The 18,930-nt window shown below is 40.4% G+C and overlaps 1 protein-coding gene across 1 annotated transcript; it reads right to left on the reverse strand.

Moving 5' to 3' along the window:
• Positions 1-774: 774 nt before the first annotated feature.
• Positions 775-15,022, reverse strand: LRIT3 (leucine rich repeat, Ig-like and transmembrane domains 3). The gene is made up of 3 exons (XM_008543955.2): positions 14,554-15,022; positions 6,141-6,446; positions 775-4,759 (listed from the first exon to the last, which is right to left on the reverse strand). Exons 1-3 carry the CDS (start codon positions 14,999-15,001, stop codon positions 3,612-3,614), a joined length of 1,902 nt encoding a protein of 633 aa, XP_008542177.2. The 5' UTR covers positions 15,002-15,022; the 3' UTR covers positions 775-3,611.
• Positions 15,023-18,930: the final 3,908 nt, after the last annotated feature.

The following is an 18,930-nucleotide window of genomic DNA, read 5'->3' on the forward strand; positions in this document are numbered from 1 at the left end:
CTCCTCTCTCTTGCGGTCTCTTATGCCTTCCTTCTCTCGCTCTCCACACCCACAGGCTTGCAGCAGAGGCAGGACACTAGTCAGAATTTGATGTTTATTTATCTTACAGGCAACTTGTAGTCCATCGTATTTTCTCTCTCCTACTAATGCTAAAAATATGGGTCATGCATGGTTTTATTTGCATTTTTTGTTAAACTAATAGTTTTGGGGATTTTGGGGGAACGATGCGTGGAGATATTAGGATTCAGGGGACTGCCATTATCCTCCAGACCTGCTGTCTCATATTTTGAGAGGTTTTTCCTCAAAATTCTTCTGTACTCCTACCCTTCTGTCTTTGCTCCTAGAGATGACAGAAAGTATGATAAGGAACTTAGCATCAGTGGAGATCTATGCATCTATGCAATTACTCCAAGAATTTAACTCCTTGCTACTGTCCCAATGTTAAACACTTGGGAAATTCCATAAGATAAAGACAACCAGCACACTTAATACATGATGTATTAAAATTATGGCAATGATAGAAAATTGCTGCTTTTCTGTAAGGATTTAATTGTGTTTACAAACTGTACCAAAATAATACATAAACATTGGTGCTTATTTTCCTGAATAATTATGGAATGAATCATCAATGTTATACCCTATACAAAGGAGAATGACTTTCATCCAACCACTGACTTGAAATTAATTGCATAGAAAGACAGCAACACGAACATATCCACTGGGAGTATAGCCTAATTTTTTTCGCTATTTAAACAAATCAAGAATCAGATGTTTGTATACAAAATCAGTTTTATTATAAACAAAAGAAAAGTCTATTTATCAATACAAACATTAGCATTCTCTTTCCACTGAAACAAAACAAAACAAAAAACAAGCCTTATAGTTCCTTCTGGTCAACTTTACCCTTTCTTTTTGATCCTTAATTTATTGGGTGGTCTAAATTTTTGACACTTTTATAATAGATTTGCTACATTTCTACATTCGTCATTGGTTACTCAAACTTCTTTCTTTCCTTTATACTTATCATTTGAAATTTTAAGTTACTAGACAGCCATTCAACTTTCCTGAGCTGTCTCCCATTTTATTTGAATTATTTCACAATCATTCATCTGGAAATTTCTTTTTTAATCTCCCTTCATTAGCCATAATGCCTTTTTGAGACTCAAGCCTAGGGGTCAAAAATTTTTCTCTTTGAAACTTTCATAAAAGTTTCCCAAAGTCCAGGGCACTTATCTGACTCCAAAGTCCACGGTTTGCTTTTCCGGCCATCATAAACTATTACTTTGGAGTCCTCAACATTTTTTATGTCATAGCACATCACTGATGATAGTCTCACGTGGAACACGCCCTCACCGTGTACCCCAACTTTTACAAATCTCCAATATATTTTGTCTGAAAGTAAGACATTGTAATTATATCTAATTGCAACATATATTGGCTCAATATCAGTTATGCTATATATCATCCACAACGCTTATGGTGACATTGATTAACAGACTGTTGATTACGTGGAATTCCATGCTGCTTGCTAGCATGTCAGTCTTTCTCTCCCACTCAAGAAAGCGTACTCGTAAGAACATGAGAGCAATGATATTACCAGGATAACCTTGCATAGACTCAAATCTATGTATTTTTAGAAAGCAGATGACTTACAATTATATTCTTTCACTATTAGTAACAAATTACTTGCAATTCACCTCCTGTGCTAAAACCAAGTTGAAGATGACAAAAGTGCTTTCTCCCCTCCATGTCACCAACTAGCTTTTTCTCATTGGTCAAAATTAAGTCCAGACCTCACTTGATTTTGATTATAAGGGCAGTCAGTAACTTATCTCATCATGATGGTCCAAGTCTCCTTTTTTGAAATAACCTGCCTTTGTACAATTTGGGTGCCATTTAGCTCAGTAGTCTGTAACATTCTCCCGCAGTATTTTGGCAGAGCCCTTTAAATATGGCAATGAAATTTCATGATATCTTTAGAGTAGAGAAATGAAGGTTTTTGCAATCTTTTAGTTTAAAATAAGTTGATCTAAAATAATTTGAAGCTAAACACAAAATTGTCTGCAAAATATATTTTTCTAACAAATCCCAACAATGAATACTGAATTAAAAACTGTTAGCTCATTAGATAATGCACTCAGTGATGGAAGCACCAAGGACAAAAAAGCTGGAAAGGAGAGGAAATTATACCAGCAGGGGAAGTGGGGGAGTTCAGAGCAGGCCATCCATCCATGCTGGTCATCTTCTGATGTGCGGATTATGGCTAAACTGAAATTCTTTTTTCTTTTTAATTAAGAGCCATTTGGAATAAACAATTTCTCATTCTGCAGCTGCTTGTATTATAATTTCCACAACGTGTTACATCAAAGACAATCTGTTTCTTACCAAACATAGTATTTTCTGAGAACTTGCTTCTCAGGATATTTCAGGACTTCTGACATACCTTTATAAATCTGTTCTATACTCCAAAATCTTCAATGTAAAGGGAATATAATCTTGAGTAAAGGTGGTGAAAAACTCCTTTTTAAAAAAAAAACTAAATTTTATCTATGACGCTCCTTTTCTCCTATTCATCTGGCCACTCCAATTCAATTTCCTTGATGTTTCTAACCTACAAAGTCTGACCAAATGCATCCACTGAAGATAATCTTTCAAAATCCTAAAACATGCCTTTTGGCTCTAAAAAAGACTCTCCAAGTTCTTCCCTTTATCCAGGAAATCAAAATAACATGGCAAAAGACAAACAGCTTAGCTGTGGTCCTTTGGCCGCCTGAATATCTTCTGACAAAGCAGAAGGGGAAAAAAGAAACGACGGAAGGAAGAGCGGAGGGAGAGAAGAAGAGTAAATATCAAAATATTCAAGAGATTGTTTTAAAAGGAGCACCATGGTTTAAAAACAGACCCATACAGTCACTTAGCAAATGTACTAGAATGCAATAGTTACTATTTTTTGAAATGACCTTACTATGCATCATGATCCTCTTTCTAAACTTATTTTTGCTAATACCTATGTTTCTTAGGACATGGGAAAACTGTTTCTTACTTGCAATATGAATACAACTACACAGTATTGTAATGCCTACGGGCACGAAGAGACGGAGCCCTCCTTCTCCACGGGGCTGGATTTCACCTTAGCGAATGCAAAACTTACTCTTCCACTCTCGCCCACCAGGTAATGGCAGCCAGTATCCACAGCAAACCCCACAGGGCACTTTGAACAGGAGTGAAGTCAAGGCATAGCTGGTTACACTAATCTTTCTTCACTGCCCAAAAAACTATCTTTTTAAAATTCAGATTTCACTTTTTTACAACCATTTTCACATAAATTTATTTTTAAGGACTAAAACATTACCCTAAAACATATTAATAACTTATTAAGCACTACTCTAAAAATTATTTCTATGGACACCTTCCACACAAAAAAAGTCAAGATTATTTGTCCTTTCAGTTCAGAAGTCTCATGGTATTTTTTTAAACACAATTAAAAGCACTCCATTTGTGATTTTCATGAAGGATGGGAAAGTCTGTCCAAAAGTCATCCAAACAGACGGTCAACTATACCCTCAGATCCTCAATTGGAAGAAATTCACATGCACCTGAGCTGTAAAACCTTAGCAATAATAGTCTGGTCTAGAACCCTCGCTTTTAAAAGTCATCTGAGATTCCACACTTGACCTAGAACAAAGCAGCACCTTTTCTGAATCGTCTCTGTGCCTTCGAGTCCAAAGTTCCCCTACACTTTGAGACCTGGGCGACAGGGTCTCAAACTGGATGTAAGTCTCTTTGGCTAAATCATCTTCCCAAAAGGATTCTGACCTACATTGCAGTTTGCAAACTTTGTACAACAGGAAAAATATCAATGGCAAGACAACAACACAGGCAGTACCGCTCACCACGATAAGGAAAGACCCTTGAAAATCACCCACTTCTTCAACCGTCCTAGTAGAAAAGGTGATGCACTGGTCCTTCCGGGGAGGCACTCCTTTCGGATAGACACATGCTATGTATTGCTTCCCAGGCTCCAAGCCATCTATGGTTACTTGGTTCTTGCTGGAGTCAGCATTAAGCATCAGCAGGTCCTTCTCCCCATACTTGGAATACAACACGTTCACCTCAGAGTCACGCATGCTGTTGATGGTGTTCCACACCAAAGTCACACTCTCTTCGGTCTCGCTGACCACCCTGAGATTTTCTATTGTGGCACCCATCTCCATAGACATTGCTTGATCCAACAACGCCAATTCTTTTTTACTTGCACTAGCAGGAGGAAGCTTACCTCCACCCATCTCCACCTTTAAATTTCTTTTCACATCTGGGTAGAGCTGGAGTGACTGCTGGCCAGCCACGGTGGTGCTTGTTGAAATTCTAGTGCTTCGAGTTGTGGTTGGAGAAACAAAGGAGGAGAAGAAAGGAGATAAGGAGGAGGAAGCAGTGGAGGGAGGAGACAAAGTAGAAGTAGAAAGAAAAGTGGAAGAAGCAGCGGAGGAAGGAGGCCAGGGAGATGCCGATGGGCCAGGTATGGATGGAGTTCTAGAGTCTGCCTGGACCTCTTGCTCAGGCTGATCTCCAGTTCCTCTTTCAGAAGTGTCTGATGATATGGTGGTTGTGACAACACCAACCACTGTCACAGTAACCACAGCTTCCGACATCCCAGCCAAATTTTTGGCCTTACATTTGTAATCCCCAGCATCCTTGTATGAAATGCCTGTCAAGCTTATTATGGACCATCTGACTCCTTCCTCTGGAGATTCCTGAATTACTGGAAGAAAACAACATACATACTTTGTGAGAGGGAAAAAAAAGGAAAAACTCAAGCAACATGCCGACTGAAGCAACTATCTGGTTCTACACGCATCCCTTTCACAAAAGCCAAGAGGAAAGTGGCACACTGCAAATCTCCGAAGGCAGGCAATGGTTCTGTGAATCGTCTACATGAAGGTCTGGGACGTGCCATGTGCCATGAGGTCTGTATGGAGAGTAGTATTTTCAAAAGACATGGGGCTGCAAGTTAGGAGACTTGGTGTTAGTAAACTTTTGTCCACTAAGTGGATGTGATTTCAGACAAGTCAGTTAATGTCTTTAGGTCTCTGTCTCTGTATTTTTAAAATAAGGGGATAAGACAAAGTGATCTCAAAGAGCCCTTCCAATTTTAACTCACTGTAGCTTTATAAAACGTATACCAGAAGCCCTTACTTAAATATTTCCCCAAATATTTTTATTGTAATAAAATGCCGTCTGTCTATAGCCAGAAGGTGTAGCAGATCATTTTCCGGCATGGAGGAGTCAGAATTTGTATTCTCAATCTTCCATTTTATATTTAACTTAGATTAACATCTAAACCATGGATTTTTTTAATTTGCAGAACAATATATAGTTCTTGCAAAACTGGAATTTTACTTTCCTAAACACTAAAATCTAACATATTTTTATCCTGCCTTGATTTCTGAAGCTTTCTGAAGGATAGTAATGCACTGAATGTCTCAATAGCCCAAAATGTAACTCACCCTCTTAAGCTGTGGGCCATTTACTTTCTATTTGTAGGAATATTAGGCCTTATTTTTTTTTCCATCAGGTTTCATCATTTCAACCTTGATTTAAATTTAATTTTAAAGAGTTTTAAAAATATATCCCTTTGATCATGAGAATATCACTATGGAAATAAGGCCAAAGCACCGACTCAATCATAGTAGGATCTGAAAAGTCTGTGTTACCAATATTTCTAAAAATTACACTTTTTGCTTCATAATAAGGTTTTCGTGTAATTTAATATTTAAGTAATCATTCAAAAATGAGAAGCTTGTATGAAAATCCCTTTTAAGACAATTGTAATGGTCATGCATTTTAATGTGAGCCGTACCCAAGACAATGCAGAAAAACATAGGCCTTATGCAATTTGCCATCCACTGGATTGTGTTGTTTTCTAAGAAAAAAATCAGATTGTCTAATTTCATCCATGTAGTTAGTCAGATAAACTAAGGAAAATATTAACCAAAAAAATGAACCTTTCAAATTCCTTTCACCCAAAAATCTTGGCATATTTTATTAGAATTAACCGGCCAATTTCAAACAAAACAAAAACATGAGGTTCAGTTCCAACCTTTGAAAACTCTTTGTTTCATAGGCCTGAATTAAGAGAATACCTGTATAATTAACTGGCGAGCTGTCGGATCTGGTCCACGTGAGCTGTGGGGTGGGGTAGCCGGTGGCATCGCACCGCAGCAGAACGTTACTGCCCAGAGCGGACGTGATCTGGGTGGCCGAGGCCATCACCGATGGCTTCAGACACTGCTCCAGCTCAGCCCGCTGAAATGCAATCCCTGCCAGGCGCTCGGGTTCACTACAAATCATCAGTGGATCGAGGAGCACTACAGCGGGGTCAGCAACTTTAGACAACTCGATCACTTTGGAAATGTGACAGTCACAAAACCAAGGGTTGTCCTGCAGACCTAGGCCAGAAGGGAGGAAAAGGGTGAAAAGTTTATTCTGATGACTTCAGCTGACATCACAGCCTCTTGGGGAAGCAGGTGTCTGCACTGTCTCCCTCAGAACAGACGTGCTTTGCGGGATGAAAAGGAGGCACCTGGCTGTCAGGTTTGCCCTGCAATCCAGCCACTGAAAGAACACATCCTGTCAGTTCAGATCATTAACGACCACGGCTCACCGTTACTGACCATTTACCCCACACTAGGCTCTCCTCTAAGCACTTTCCTGTATTATCTCATTGAATTCCAACAATCCCATGAGGAGGAGAGTATTATTATCCCCATTTTAAAGTTGAAGAAGCTGAGACATGGAGAAGCCAAATAATTTGACCAAAGCCACATAGTTAATTAGTGTCAGAGCCAAGATTTGAATCCAAGTACCACAGGTGCCATAAATACCGCGACAGAGCTATTTCTAGGTGCTGTGAAAGCACTTCTGGTATTTGAAGGGTTATGGGGTGCTGAGAGGCACCTAGTACAGCCTGCACTGCATCGCTGTTTTGTGTGATCTGAAGACACACTGAGGCAGGATAAGTTCTGTGGAGCGAAAGCACAGAGTGAGATGCAAGCAGCATCAGGAGAGAAGATGGGAAAGACTGGTCGAGGCTGGAACATAGCTTAGCATGGATGTCACATGTGGTGGCCACGGAGGTGCCCTGCTCAGTCTCCCTTCAGGAGAGCATCAGCAGCAAGGTCAGTTAGCTGTCAGCCTCCCCTGCGAGTGCCTTCAGGGTCTGCCTCCACTTTCAGAACTGCTGGTCAAAGTGCTCCGGCCTTCAAGGAGCCTGTCAGTGAGAGCTCAAAGAGAAATGAGGAAAACGTTCCCGGAAACTAGAGGAGAGGGGCCCCTCGTTATGGAGTGGCAGAAAGTTTAGCAACACCGTCACCTGTGGCTCACCTGGAAAGTAGAAAACATATTCAGCGACACGCACGTTCCAGCTAAGGATATTTCTTCACGCGGTGTCCAAACTGCTGCCTGGTGTCTTCCTGCTGCTCATTGTAAAATGTCGAGGAGAGACGACAGCTGAAGGAAGACCTGCTCACATAAAGGAGCTGAAACTTGCTGGGTTCTTACTCCCAGCCTCTCCGAAGCTCTCACGTCAAGAAAGGGCTTCAGAGAGAAAACCAAGTCTAGCGTGGGTGGGACTCTAACGTCGTGTGCTAAGATCTCAGAAGGATGTCAGATGGTGCTCAGAGCCTTCCGTCACACAAAAGTCTCTCTGAGGGCCTTAAGGGTGACGCCCCACAGCAGCCTCACATAAAGCCCAAGGTTGAAAAGGACTTCTCTCAAAAAGATTTGTGGTTGTGGCTTTTTACTAATGGAGCGGATTATATATTGATTCATAAGGAGAAAAGACAGAATTGCAATTTTAGAAAATTCTAACCGTGGTGGAAGATTTGACTGTTCATTTATAAATTCTAGATTTCCATGAATGCCTATTTTTAGCATAATAGCGCTTCATGACTGGCTCATGTTTTTCTGCCAGCATTGGTAAATGTTTACTGTTCTTTTACGTTCTATCTTATAAATTTCTTTTCTTCCGTGAGTGAACTAGCTTGAACTTCTTCCTCTTATATTTAGTCCTTTGAATTCATAACCAGTTCAGTAACGTTGCTTTGAATTCTATCCCACCCGCAACAAACGTCAAATTCATTCTATCATGGAATAATGTGTGTAGAATACTTAATACTTTCAAAACACTTATTAGGCCAGATTTTTTCTTTACAAAGTAATAACAACACAAGTTAGCAGTTATTGATTGCTTTCTATGTGGCAAATACTGCACCTGTCAAGAACTGTAAAGGGTCTGAGTTTTGCCCTATTTAGGGTGACCACCTCATCCCAGTTGGCCACGTAGTTTTATAGATGTTGGCAGAAGACACAGGACTCCTGGTCAGAGACAAAGGATAGTTTATTACTCACAGCTCTGGAGGGAGACACTATCTTTATCACACTGGGCAGTAAGCATGCCTACCCTTTGCTCTGGAGGGAGACAAATCTCTGCTTCCAAAATGGCTTTCGACACAAACTTCCTTGAAAAGATAGTTCAGCGCAGGAGGCAGTCAGTTAGTGCCTGCCTCTGCTCACAAGACAGGCAGAAATGTGAGAGACGGAAGAATTGTCTCCCAACAGTGCTAAGCCTGCTAAAGGATTTGTCTGCCTCAATCCTGACAATAGCATGAGGTGTATATGTTAGTTTCACGCTCATTTTAAGAAAACCAGTGCTTAGGGAGGTTTAGGGATCTGCCCAAGGTCACACAACTGACCGCAGTCAGGATTTGACCCTCGGTGTCCTGGTCTTAAAGCTCTCATTCTCAACCACTATGTATATGTCTTATATCGACCTCTGGAAACTCGTATGATTCTTCCAATTTCACACCAGAGAACGCCAGAGCTCAGAGATTACTGCCTTAACTTTGTAAGTAGCTTAGAGTTCTGACCAAATCCCAGATGTTTCAGCCTCCTAATCTAATACTCCTTCCACCATAACTCATTTCTTCAACACCTAAAAGCGTCTAGAGCCATGGGTGGCAGCTATATGTGCCGTTATCTACAAATAACGGATGTCAAAGCAGCAATGTCTGGAGCACAAATGTCTATATCGGGAAAGATCCAGGGGCTTTTAACATTAACAATTTCATTCCCACTTTGACGCTGTTTGAAAAATGTATTAACGGTGAAACAAAATTCTTTTAAAAATTAATCCAACTGGTCATATCTAAAAGTTATGTAAACCAGGAAGATATTTCTAAATCCCTCAAACATAGAATGTTTATTTATTCCAACTTTGAAATATCCAAGGTCAAGGGTATAACTTTAAACCCTGAAAACTAATAATGATCTGAGCGCTGAACGCATTCACCAAGTGCTTTTTCTCCTGGGGACAAAGTTACAAGAACTCCCTGGAGTTACACTGTGACCTTCACTGCATTCCTTCCAGCCAGCACACCATCCACAGTAATTTGCATTAATCAATTTATTTTACATAACTATTCTTGGGTAGGGGCAAATGAACTTTGCCTTCTCCTTTTTTTAAAAGGGTAATGTTTTCCATGCATCACGGTGGTTGGATTAAATGTGCTATTTTTGTGTGAAAAGTCAGCAATAAATTCCTGTACAAAAGTCATTCTGCAGATGATCAGCTCTTGAAGGCAAAGAGCACACCTTAGTCAGCTTTGTGGAGGCAGTGGCGAGTCACATTCAAGGGGAAAGGAAAGTCATTTCAGCAAATGGTGCTGAGACAACTGGACATCCGTTTGGAAAAACATAAACTTCAACCCCTACCTCACACTATACTCAAAAACTATTTTGAGATGGATCACAGTCATGAACATAAAAGCTAAGAATATAAAGCTACAAACTGAATATAAAAGTTAAAACCATAAAGACAGTAGAATATCTCTGTCACCTGTGGGTAGGCAAATATTCCTTAGATGGGACACAGAAAGCACTAACCATAAAAGAAAAGACTGATAAATCAGATGTCGCCAAAATTTAAAACTTTCTTACTAAAGACTCCATGAAGAAAATGTACAGACAAGCCACAGACTCAGAGGAAATATTCATAATGCATATAACTAACAAAAGACTTGTGTTCAATAATAAAAAGAAAAACAACCTTAAAAAACCATGAAAGAAAAAACAACCTTAAAAAATTATAAAGGAATATACCAGTGGTCAATAAGCAAATAAAAACATGGTCAAGACCGTCAGTCATTAGGGAAATGCAAATTAAAATGACAAGGTGGTACCACGCCCTGACCCACCCACCCCCTGAAATGAAATGAAAGAGACTGAAATGAAAAAGACTGACGACGTGGAGTGTTGGAGAGGATGTGGAGCACGTAGGCTGTTAGACAGTACTAGCGGGGGTGTAAAACAGTACATGCTCTTTGGAAAGGGGGCAGTTTCTTAAAAAGCGATGTGTATAACCATCCTATGATCCAGCTATTTCAATCCTAAGAATTTATCCAAGAGAAATGAAAACGTATGCTACAAAAAGCTTTGCACAAGAATGTGAATAATAGCTTAATTCATAATAACTAAAAACTGGAAATGGCCCATGTGTCCAACAGCAAGAAAAAGGATGAACAATGAGTGCGTTCATAAAATTGACTGTGACTCAGCGATAAGGAACCGCCAATCCATGCAATGACACAGATGAATCTCAAAAACGCAGTGCTGAGTGAAAGAAGGCAGGCACAAGAACGCATCTTATAAATTCCATTTATGTGAAATTCAGGGCAGACAAATCAACCTATGGTGATAGAAATAAAATAGTGGTTGCATGGGCTGGGAGGAGACTGACTGAGACGGGGCACAGGGGAACTTTGCAGGGGCATGAAATTGTTCTGTATCTTGGTGAGGATGTGGATTTTGTGGGGGTATACATTTACCATCATACCCAACTGTACACGTAAGATCCTCTGTATTACACCCCAATTCCTCAATTTAAAAAAAAGTTTAAAAAAGAGAGGAATGCTATCTCTGGAGATGGCCTGTGAATTTGAAGCTTGACTTTGCCTTCACCAGCTGTAAAAAGAGGGCCGTGATGATTACAGACCCACCTCCTGGGGTGGTCCTCAGGGCTGGGATCCTGCCAGGGAGTCCTGAAGAGAGCGCCTGGCACAGGTCAGCCCTAACTACGTGGATTAGTCTTCTCTGGGCCTAGCAAAGCATGGGCATCCCCATGGGGACTGAGGAGCATTTGCTGAATTAAATTAATGACATATTAGAAAATTCTGTGGGAATAATCAGGCTACTGCTGCCCTTCAGGCAAATTTCATTCTGAATAGGAGAAGAGCCCAGGTTTACAAATGAACAAATTTGGGCACCAGTAAATAGCACTCAAGAAAGCATTTTATGCCCTCGCCTACTGCAGGCTTTTTCCTCCAAGAAAATCATTGTCAGGGCTTACGTAGTCTGCCTATGTAAATATTTGCCTATTCTTGAGAAAGACGCCGTGGAAACTTACCTGTATTGCAAATCAAAAATCTAATCTGGTTTCACAGTTAATCTAAATATTTACTTGCAGGACACTAGTTTATGTTTTTATGGATACATTAAAGGACAATATCGTTAAGTTGGTATTTTTACTCATGCAGAAATGAGAGGGAGTAATCGAAAAACCTTTGCCTAAATTTTGTTATTAAATACCTGATTTAAAGAGATCGGTAAAGTAATGCATATATGAGAAAAATAACTTTGGTATTAGTACATACCGTACCTTGCATTACAAAGGAGAGGGGAAGCGCATGGGTTCTGGAACAAATGGCCTGTACTCCCCCGCTGCTCCTTCGCTAGGTGGTGAGTGAATCTGGGCAAGTGGCTTAACTTGTGCCTCATTTCTTCATCTATAAAATGGGGATGAAATGGTACTTACCACACGGTTAACACGAGGCTGGAAGAAGCTCTATCTGAGCAGTATAGGAACTAGGCTTGGCCCTGAGTAAGCACTCCATCAGTGTTAGCTTTTACTATTATTATTTCAAATAGAACCTCCATCTGCTAACAATAGCAAACACAGGACAATAAAGTTATATAAAAGCTTAACGTGTCTTACTATAATAGTACAAAAAAATCCTACAGGCACCTAGAAACATATGATTGCTACAGTTAACCACTGAGTTCTAGAAAATCTAGAACTGGTTCTCATCACCATATTTTAATGATAAAATTGGAAGACTCAAATATAGTTAAAATAGCAAAAGAACCAGAGTAGAGAAGTATTTTGTTATAAGACACTCCCAGCTCAGTCACAGCTGCTATGGATTATTATTCATCTAAAATCATAACCTCAGAGACTGTTGGCCTCATATCCTAAAGAACTGTCACATACAACATCTCACCCCATTCTCATTACAGTCCTGTGAGCAAGAGGGAGCAAGGCCTCCCACCTCCATCTTCCAGCCAAGAGCACTGACTCCTCTGTGCGTGCCCACGCGCGCCCCAGCCCTCCTCTGGGAGGGCAGCTCTTCTTTCCCCTTGTTGCATTGCAGGCACGGCTTTGCTAAGGCCAGCTGCCATCCATGGCTGGACACGTTTTAAAATATCTTCTGTTATTTATTATCATGATTTTTATCACTATTGTAAAAGTAATGCATGGTCGTTGCAGAACATTTTGAAAATACAGAAAATCAAATGATGCCCCACCCCCAAAGAAGCCGGTTAACCAAGTGCATCTTTTCAGTCTTTTTCTTTGCACTTTTCAAAAAATTGTAATTATGCTTTAAGTACAATTATATACCCTGCTTTTTAAATTTAATGTTATATTGAAAGTATTCTCATTTTACTGCTTTTAGAGCATCTGAACCCTAAAACAGATAAACCTGTGTGGGTAACTCTCCACGGACAAAGAAATTTCATGACCCTTTCCCATATGATCCCTCTGTTCTCATCCAGATTTAACTTACAAGTGAAAAATAATAATGCTCTATAAATTATTTCTTCATAGTAATATTTGCAACTAATCATTAGAGAGCTATTTATAGTAATTTAGTAACTGGATTTATTGTCTACTGTATCTCTCCATTCTGTAGTTCTGTTAGAACCAAGAATGGCTTCCAAAGAAACTTAGAAAAATAGAGAGAGAAATAGAATCTCAATGTTTAAATTAGGACAATTTCTAAATATCAGCCTTACACATAAGGATCAAATTAGTGGCTAAAATAAATAAATACTACAGTATAGGTTTGCACGGTGTATATAATCACAGTGTATATAATAAGGACTCCACAACCATCGTTAAGTTAAACTAATGTTTTTTCTCTAACCCATCCCACAATACTGTTTTCATTTTCTAACCAAAAATGTTTGAAGGACTAGATAAGCAGTGGACAAAACATGAATTAGCTATATAAGAAAAGCTTATGTGATTTTGCCCCTGTCTATCTGGTTCTCATTACTCATGCTTTTAGTCTCATAAGCACCAAAACACATTTACATCTCAACAGAAGCAATGCTGAAACCATTTAAGGGGTGTCACAGCATTTTCTTTTTTATCAAAAGAAAACTCAAATTTAACTTTTATTTTATTTATACTTCATCAAAGATTTGAGTGTGTGATATTGGTCAGCAGGGATTGCTGGCTCATATTTAGCATCTAGTTGCTTCTCACTCCAAAAGGCTTCCTGTCATTTCATTGGACAGAGAGAAGTTCTTTACTCTTCTGAGAAACAACCTCCTCTGCTGCAATGATGACACAACTTGTGAACTGACCACAAGCCTTATCGAGTGAGCAAAATTGTAGCAAATCAAACCTATTGACCAAAGCCTCAGGCTGTGTCTTCTACAGAAGTGTGGAAGGCCTCCCTGCCCACAGACAGCCCAGAGAAGGGTCTCGGTTCACTGATTTCAATGGGGCAACCACATTCACTGGGCGGTCACCACGTGCAGAGCGCTGTGGGAAGATACAAAGAAAGAAGAGAGGGGTCTACCACAAGGAGCGTACCTTTAAGAACCCAAGACTAACACCCATAGAACCTAAACAAAGTCAGGATCAACATATACAAAGCTAAGCACCGCTAAACTTAGCGACCAAATCCATTAGGAGACCCACTGGGGGCCAGTTAAATAACTGGTGTTTCTGTCATTTCTTTTTAGATTAAGAAAATTTGGAAGCTATCTTCCTAACCGATTAAACCCTTGCCCCTCATAAAGAGGCCGACGTCCCTCTCCCACTCGTGAAGAGCCTGAGGAAGGGTTAAAAAGAGACCAGAGCGGAAGGTTGGGTGTGGCAGAGTATGGAGCACCGGCGTGTCACAAGAATAAGGGCAGGTTGGAAGATCTGTCACTCAGCTCCAGGGCCTCTGAGAGCAACATTAGTGTCTCAGCTTATGAGGCCAGCTCCCCTCCCTCCCCCAACACACACACACACACATACACACACACACACCATTACACCTTACACAGGGTAGACAGGCAAATTGACCTAGCTGATAAAGTACTATTCCATCAAAAGTGCAAGTATAGAGGAAGAAACCAAAGTCAGCAGATATGAGAAGACTGAACCACTGAAGCATCCAGAGCAAATTATCTGGGCCTGAGAAGCCCAGAAATGGATGAGCTCACCAAGAATAATTCTTCTTGGTGTGAGGGCCAGGCTTCTAGATGATGTTGCAACTAGGTGAGACCAGCTCTCCAGGAAATCTGGTGGCAGCGTTGTTAGTCTGTTACTTGATAAATCCAAGTAGGCAAGGTTCTTCAGGTACCTGAGGGCCTCATTTGGCACACTGGTTATTCTGTTATTGTGCAGACCCAGGGTCCTCAGAAGCGGCATGTCCAGCAGAGATGCCCAAGGGAAGGCAGCCAGAGAATTCCCATCCAAGCGCAACTCATGCAGCTGCTTCAGGTTGTAAAAGCTGCTCGCATCAAGGCTGGCCACGGAATTGTAAGTCACCCAGAGGTACTGGAGCTCCACCAGGTAGTAGAAGGCCTCGGCCGGGATCCTGCGGATGACTGTTTTCTCTATGCGAAGCTTCACGGCGTCCACGGGGAAGTTCGTAGGGACCTCGTTCATGTCCAGGTCATTGCATAGGACCAACCTAGTGTCACAAGAGAAAGAAACCTGCCTTCTGAGACTCATTTGAAAAAATAATACTTATTTGAAATATGCATCAATTTTTCATTCCCTGCTGGTTTTTGCAAATTATCTGTTCAGCCTGACTAACCTATTCATTAATAATTCATCATCGTCTTCTTCTTTTAGATTGAATCATATGAAATGGCCATTTTTATAGGTTAAAAACAATCAAATATCAGCAGCAGTTTCTTGTGGTTCAACCTGATATTGATGGAGCTCTTTAAGGGTCAGGCCTGTGCCACACCCACCACAACCGCGGCCTTCTTTCATCATCAGACAGGCCCTAGGAGGTGGGTGTTGGGTTCCAGGTAGAGGCACCAGCTCTGGAGGCAGGCTGATCTCAGCTCAAATCTAAGCTCGGACACCTTCTCTGTGGCCGTGAGATCGTGGCCACTTCTCTGATCGCTCAACTTCATTTTCCCATTTGGGGTGTTAGGATGATTAGTTGAAATGGATGTAAAATTTTACACCTTCCTGGTGCATAGTAAGCACTCAACGAGTGTTTGCTATTATTATCATCAACCTCATTTTTACAGATAAAATAGCTGAGGGCTGGCACCATCAGGAAACTTCCCAAGGCCACATAGTGGATTACAAAGCCACCTTTCAAACCCACATCCATCCAACTCGGGGGAGCACGCTGAAACCTTTCTAGAAATGACCCATTTTAAAGGAATCCCCTGTCGAAGTTACAAATTGATCCTTTTTAAGACGATCACTTAAAGAAAGAAAAAAGAGCAAATGATCACACTAGGTGCCTAAAGCTGAGCTCTATTTTAACAATGTGACTGTGCACTGCTTTCAGCCTAAGGAATTAACCAGAAACTTCAAGTTTATTCCTTTTGCCATGTCACTAACTTAAAGGACCTTGAGCGAGTCGCACTGGGATGTTGTTTAGTGGCAAGTGTAAAACAGGCATAGAAAAACAAGCCTGCCCCATGGGTGGGAGTAAAGGAGGAAGAAACAGAGAATTTAGTTTCATTTTAACCTATAAAAAGACCTAGTTATCTCCCATCATATACTCATCCCCACTGGACTGCTGAAAACGAACAATAAAAAGTTTTGCAAAGCATGATCTAAATTACAATACATTATACACGTAGTAAATAATAACTATAAAGTAGTAAATAATAACTATAACACAGCCATTTAGTACAACACATCACATTAAATCAGTGAATTCTAAAAGCCAGGCTGTAATGTAGAGAAGGAAGCAGCATAAAGCTGCGATGCACTGGCAGCGTCATCTCCTTTCTGTGACTTTGGGAGAAGACTCTGAAATCCCTGGAATTCTCCAGGGGCAGCTCTCCTTCTTCATCTCTATTCTGTATCACAAATTTCAGTGCTGCTTTACACCGGCATGATGCGGTTTCTACTCATTACGTCAGCATTCAGCGTGCTGCAGTGGAAGAAGCCTGGACTGGAAGCCGAAAGACCCAGCATCCTTATCAGCCAGGCACCGCATCAGCTCAACGCTGCTCTTGGACGAGTCGTTCAGTCGCTACGTGGTTTAGTTCTTTCCATTATAAAATGACAGCAGTCAAACTAGATCATTTCTAGAATTCTTGCCAGGCATAATAGACTATGATTTTTATAAAGTCCATCAATAATAGGGCCACCATTGAGAAGGAAACATTTCTGTGATTGTTTTCTCAAAAGCACCCAGAGCCTGGGTCATTAACTGCTGCATATCGTTTGCCAAGTAGATCTTTAATTTTTTACATTCTTCTCACTGTCTTTACCCACCTACTGAATATTTCAAAAAGATATCAAAAGTTGGATAAGTAAAGAATATACAAGAACAAGACAAACTACTCAAAAATGTTTTTATTATTATTTAATTATTTAAAGCTGTAAGTCAGAAATTGGGTGATTCTTCTAACAAATTACTTTGTTTAAGAGGCTCACTGTTCAATCGTCACAAAAAAATCTGATTTTGTTGCTAAATATCCCCTCAAAAAAAAAGTCTACCATGTTTAACTATTAAGAGTTCTGTTTTGCATTTAATTCTATCTAAAGGACCCCTGCATATGTTCTCACTTAACAGGGAGATGTCAAAGCAATCAGAGGTTAAACGGCTTCTGTGAGGCCACGCGGGGTCAGCAGCAGGCAGGGTGGATCCAGACCTTTAAGCTTCTTTTCTTTGTAAACTGCAATATCTTAAAGTGAAAAATTCTAATTATGAGGGTCTCTAACTCTTGCGACCCTCCTGCCTACTTCCTAAATTGTACCCCGTTGGCAGGAATAATCCCCAAAATGAAATTTACAACCCCGGAAGCAGATGATCTGGGCCTGGCCTCTTGCGCTTTCTCCAATCAGGCTGAAGCCGGCCACACGCATTTGAGTGGGTTTGACCTCAGAAAGGGACATTGTGTGAAGACAAGTGCGATGAATATTTTTGTAACACAGAATGCGTTTGAGAGTCTCAGATTATTGGAGGGGCTTTTAAGAGCCAAACCACTCAAAATGAAAACAGTGAAGGAGTGGGCAACCTGGACGAACACAGTTAAATTCAAGCTTATATAAATTTTAAACCTTCTCTCCTCTGATTTCTGATGGATAATTTGCTTTCAAACTAAAGCCATCTGGTTTGAGCCCTTTTTCCGGGAATCATTAGTAACAAGGAGAGAAGCGTACCTTGATCCCGAGCCATCGTCTCTGCCCCAGTAGTCGCAGGTGCACTGTGAAGGACACGAACAGCTCACTCTTTCCAAAAAGCTGAGCACAATGCACAGGCATGCAAAGAGACGCATCGCTCCTTTCAGAGGTTATTTGAACAAAAGGTGAAAACAAAATCCTAAGCATTCAGAAGCTGGTGTGCCAGGACCGTAAACAGCCATTTACCAACAGCAGATTACACGGGATTAGCTGAGATCTGTAGTTACTTAACCTTCAAGTGTATCTTGCAGGGGATCAATCGACCTAGCCTTTGAATATGGTTTCAGCAAAGCAACACATTCTCAAGAAAATGAAAATCAAACACGTCAGGAAAATTGTAATTGTTGCCCATATCTAGATTTGCAAAGGAACCTATTAAATAAATCTCTTTCCTCTGGACGTCATTGCTACTTCACCTTGAAGGTACACTGAATGTTAAAATAATTCAATGTCTAAGCAGATGCTAGAAAATACTATAGATTGTTTACATGTTATAACATTATAATGTTACTTTTTGCCAGCATGTATAACACTCAGTTTTACAAAATTTAGCTTTAAAGATAGAAGCAGAATTGATTTCGCATAGATTTATCAACGTTGCCGCTCATACTGGCTATCTCCAAAAGCAAAGGAAACCAAGTTCAGTACCTAGAGATTTTAGGCAAAACGCTCCAATACACCCTGAAGGGCAGGGCTCAGGCTCCTGTGACTGCGCGTCCTGTGGCTCTCCCAGGCCGTCTCAGTGCTGTGCAAGGCTCAGCCCAGCGTGTTCATTTTTAATGAAGGCCATTATCTCTGTTCAAAAATATATTTTATTCCAAGCTAGTTTCCCAAGTTATGGGCATCAAACTCTGCACAGGAAGCTCAACTGTCACGTCTTTTAGCAATATTAGGCTCCATCGGAAAATAAAAATTAAATTAACTAATTGAAAAACTACCCCCACACATATAACATGGGGAATTCACAGGGACAATCAAGGATTTAGGTAATAAATATATAAGGTATTTAATCTTCTTATTAGGTGGTTCTATCCATCATCTTTAAACCAAAAACTTTTTTAAAAGAAAATCAATTCCATGAAAAACAAGAATATTATGGGAAATATTATTGAAAACTAATAGGGTGCATATAGAAATAGTAGAGTTAAAAGAATTTGCCCAGTTAAAATAAAACACTGCCGGTTTTCAGCTTCTGCACAATTCATTTG

This window comes from Equus przewalskii, chromosome 2 (assembly GCF_037783145.1).
Source record: "Equus przewalskii isolate Varuska chromosome 2, EquPr2, whole genome shotgun sequence".
NCBI classification, from domain to species: domain Eukaryota; kingdom Metazoa; phylum Chordata; class Mammalia; order Perissodactyla; family Equidae; genus Equus; species Equus przewalskii.

Excerpts from the sequence above, each read along its gene's own strand:
- LRIT3 (XM_008543955.2), bottom strand. The coding sequence starts at position 15,001 with ATGAACGAGGTCCCTACGAACTTCCCCGTGGACGCCGTGAAGCTTCGC. Across the intron at positions 6,447-14,553 it reads ACCAAGAAGAATTATTCTTG|GTCTGCAGGACAACCCTTGG; the intron begins GTGAGCTCATCC and ends CTTCTGGCCTAG. Across the intron at positions 4,760-6,140 it reads CTCGCCAGTTAATTATACAG|TAATTCAGGAATCTCCAGAG; the intron begins GTATTCTCTTAA and ends GTTTTCTTCCAG.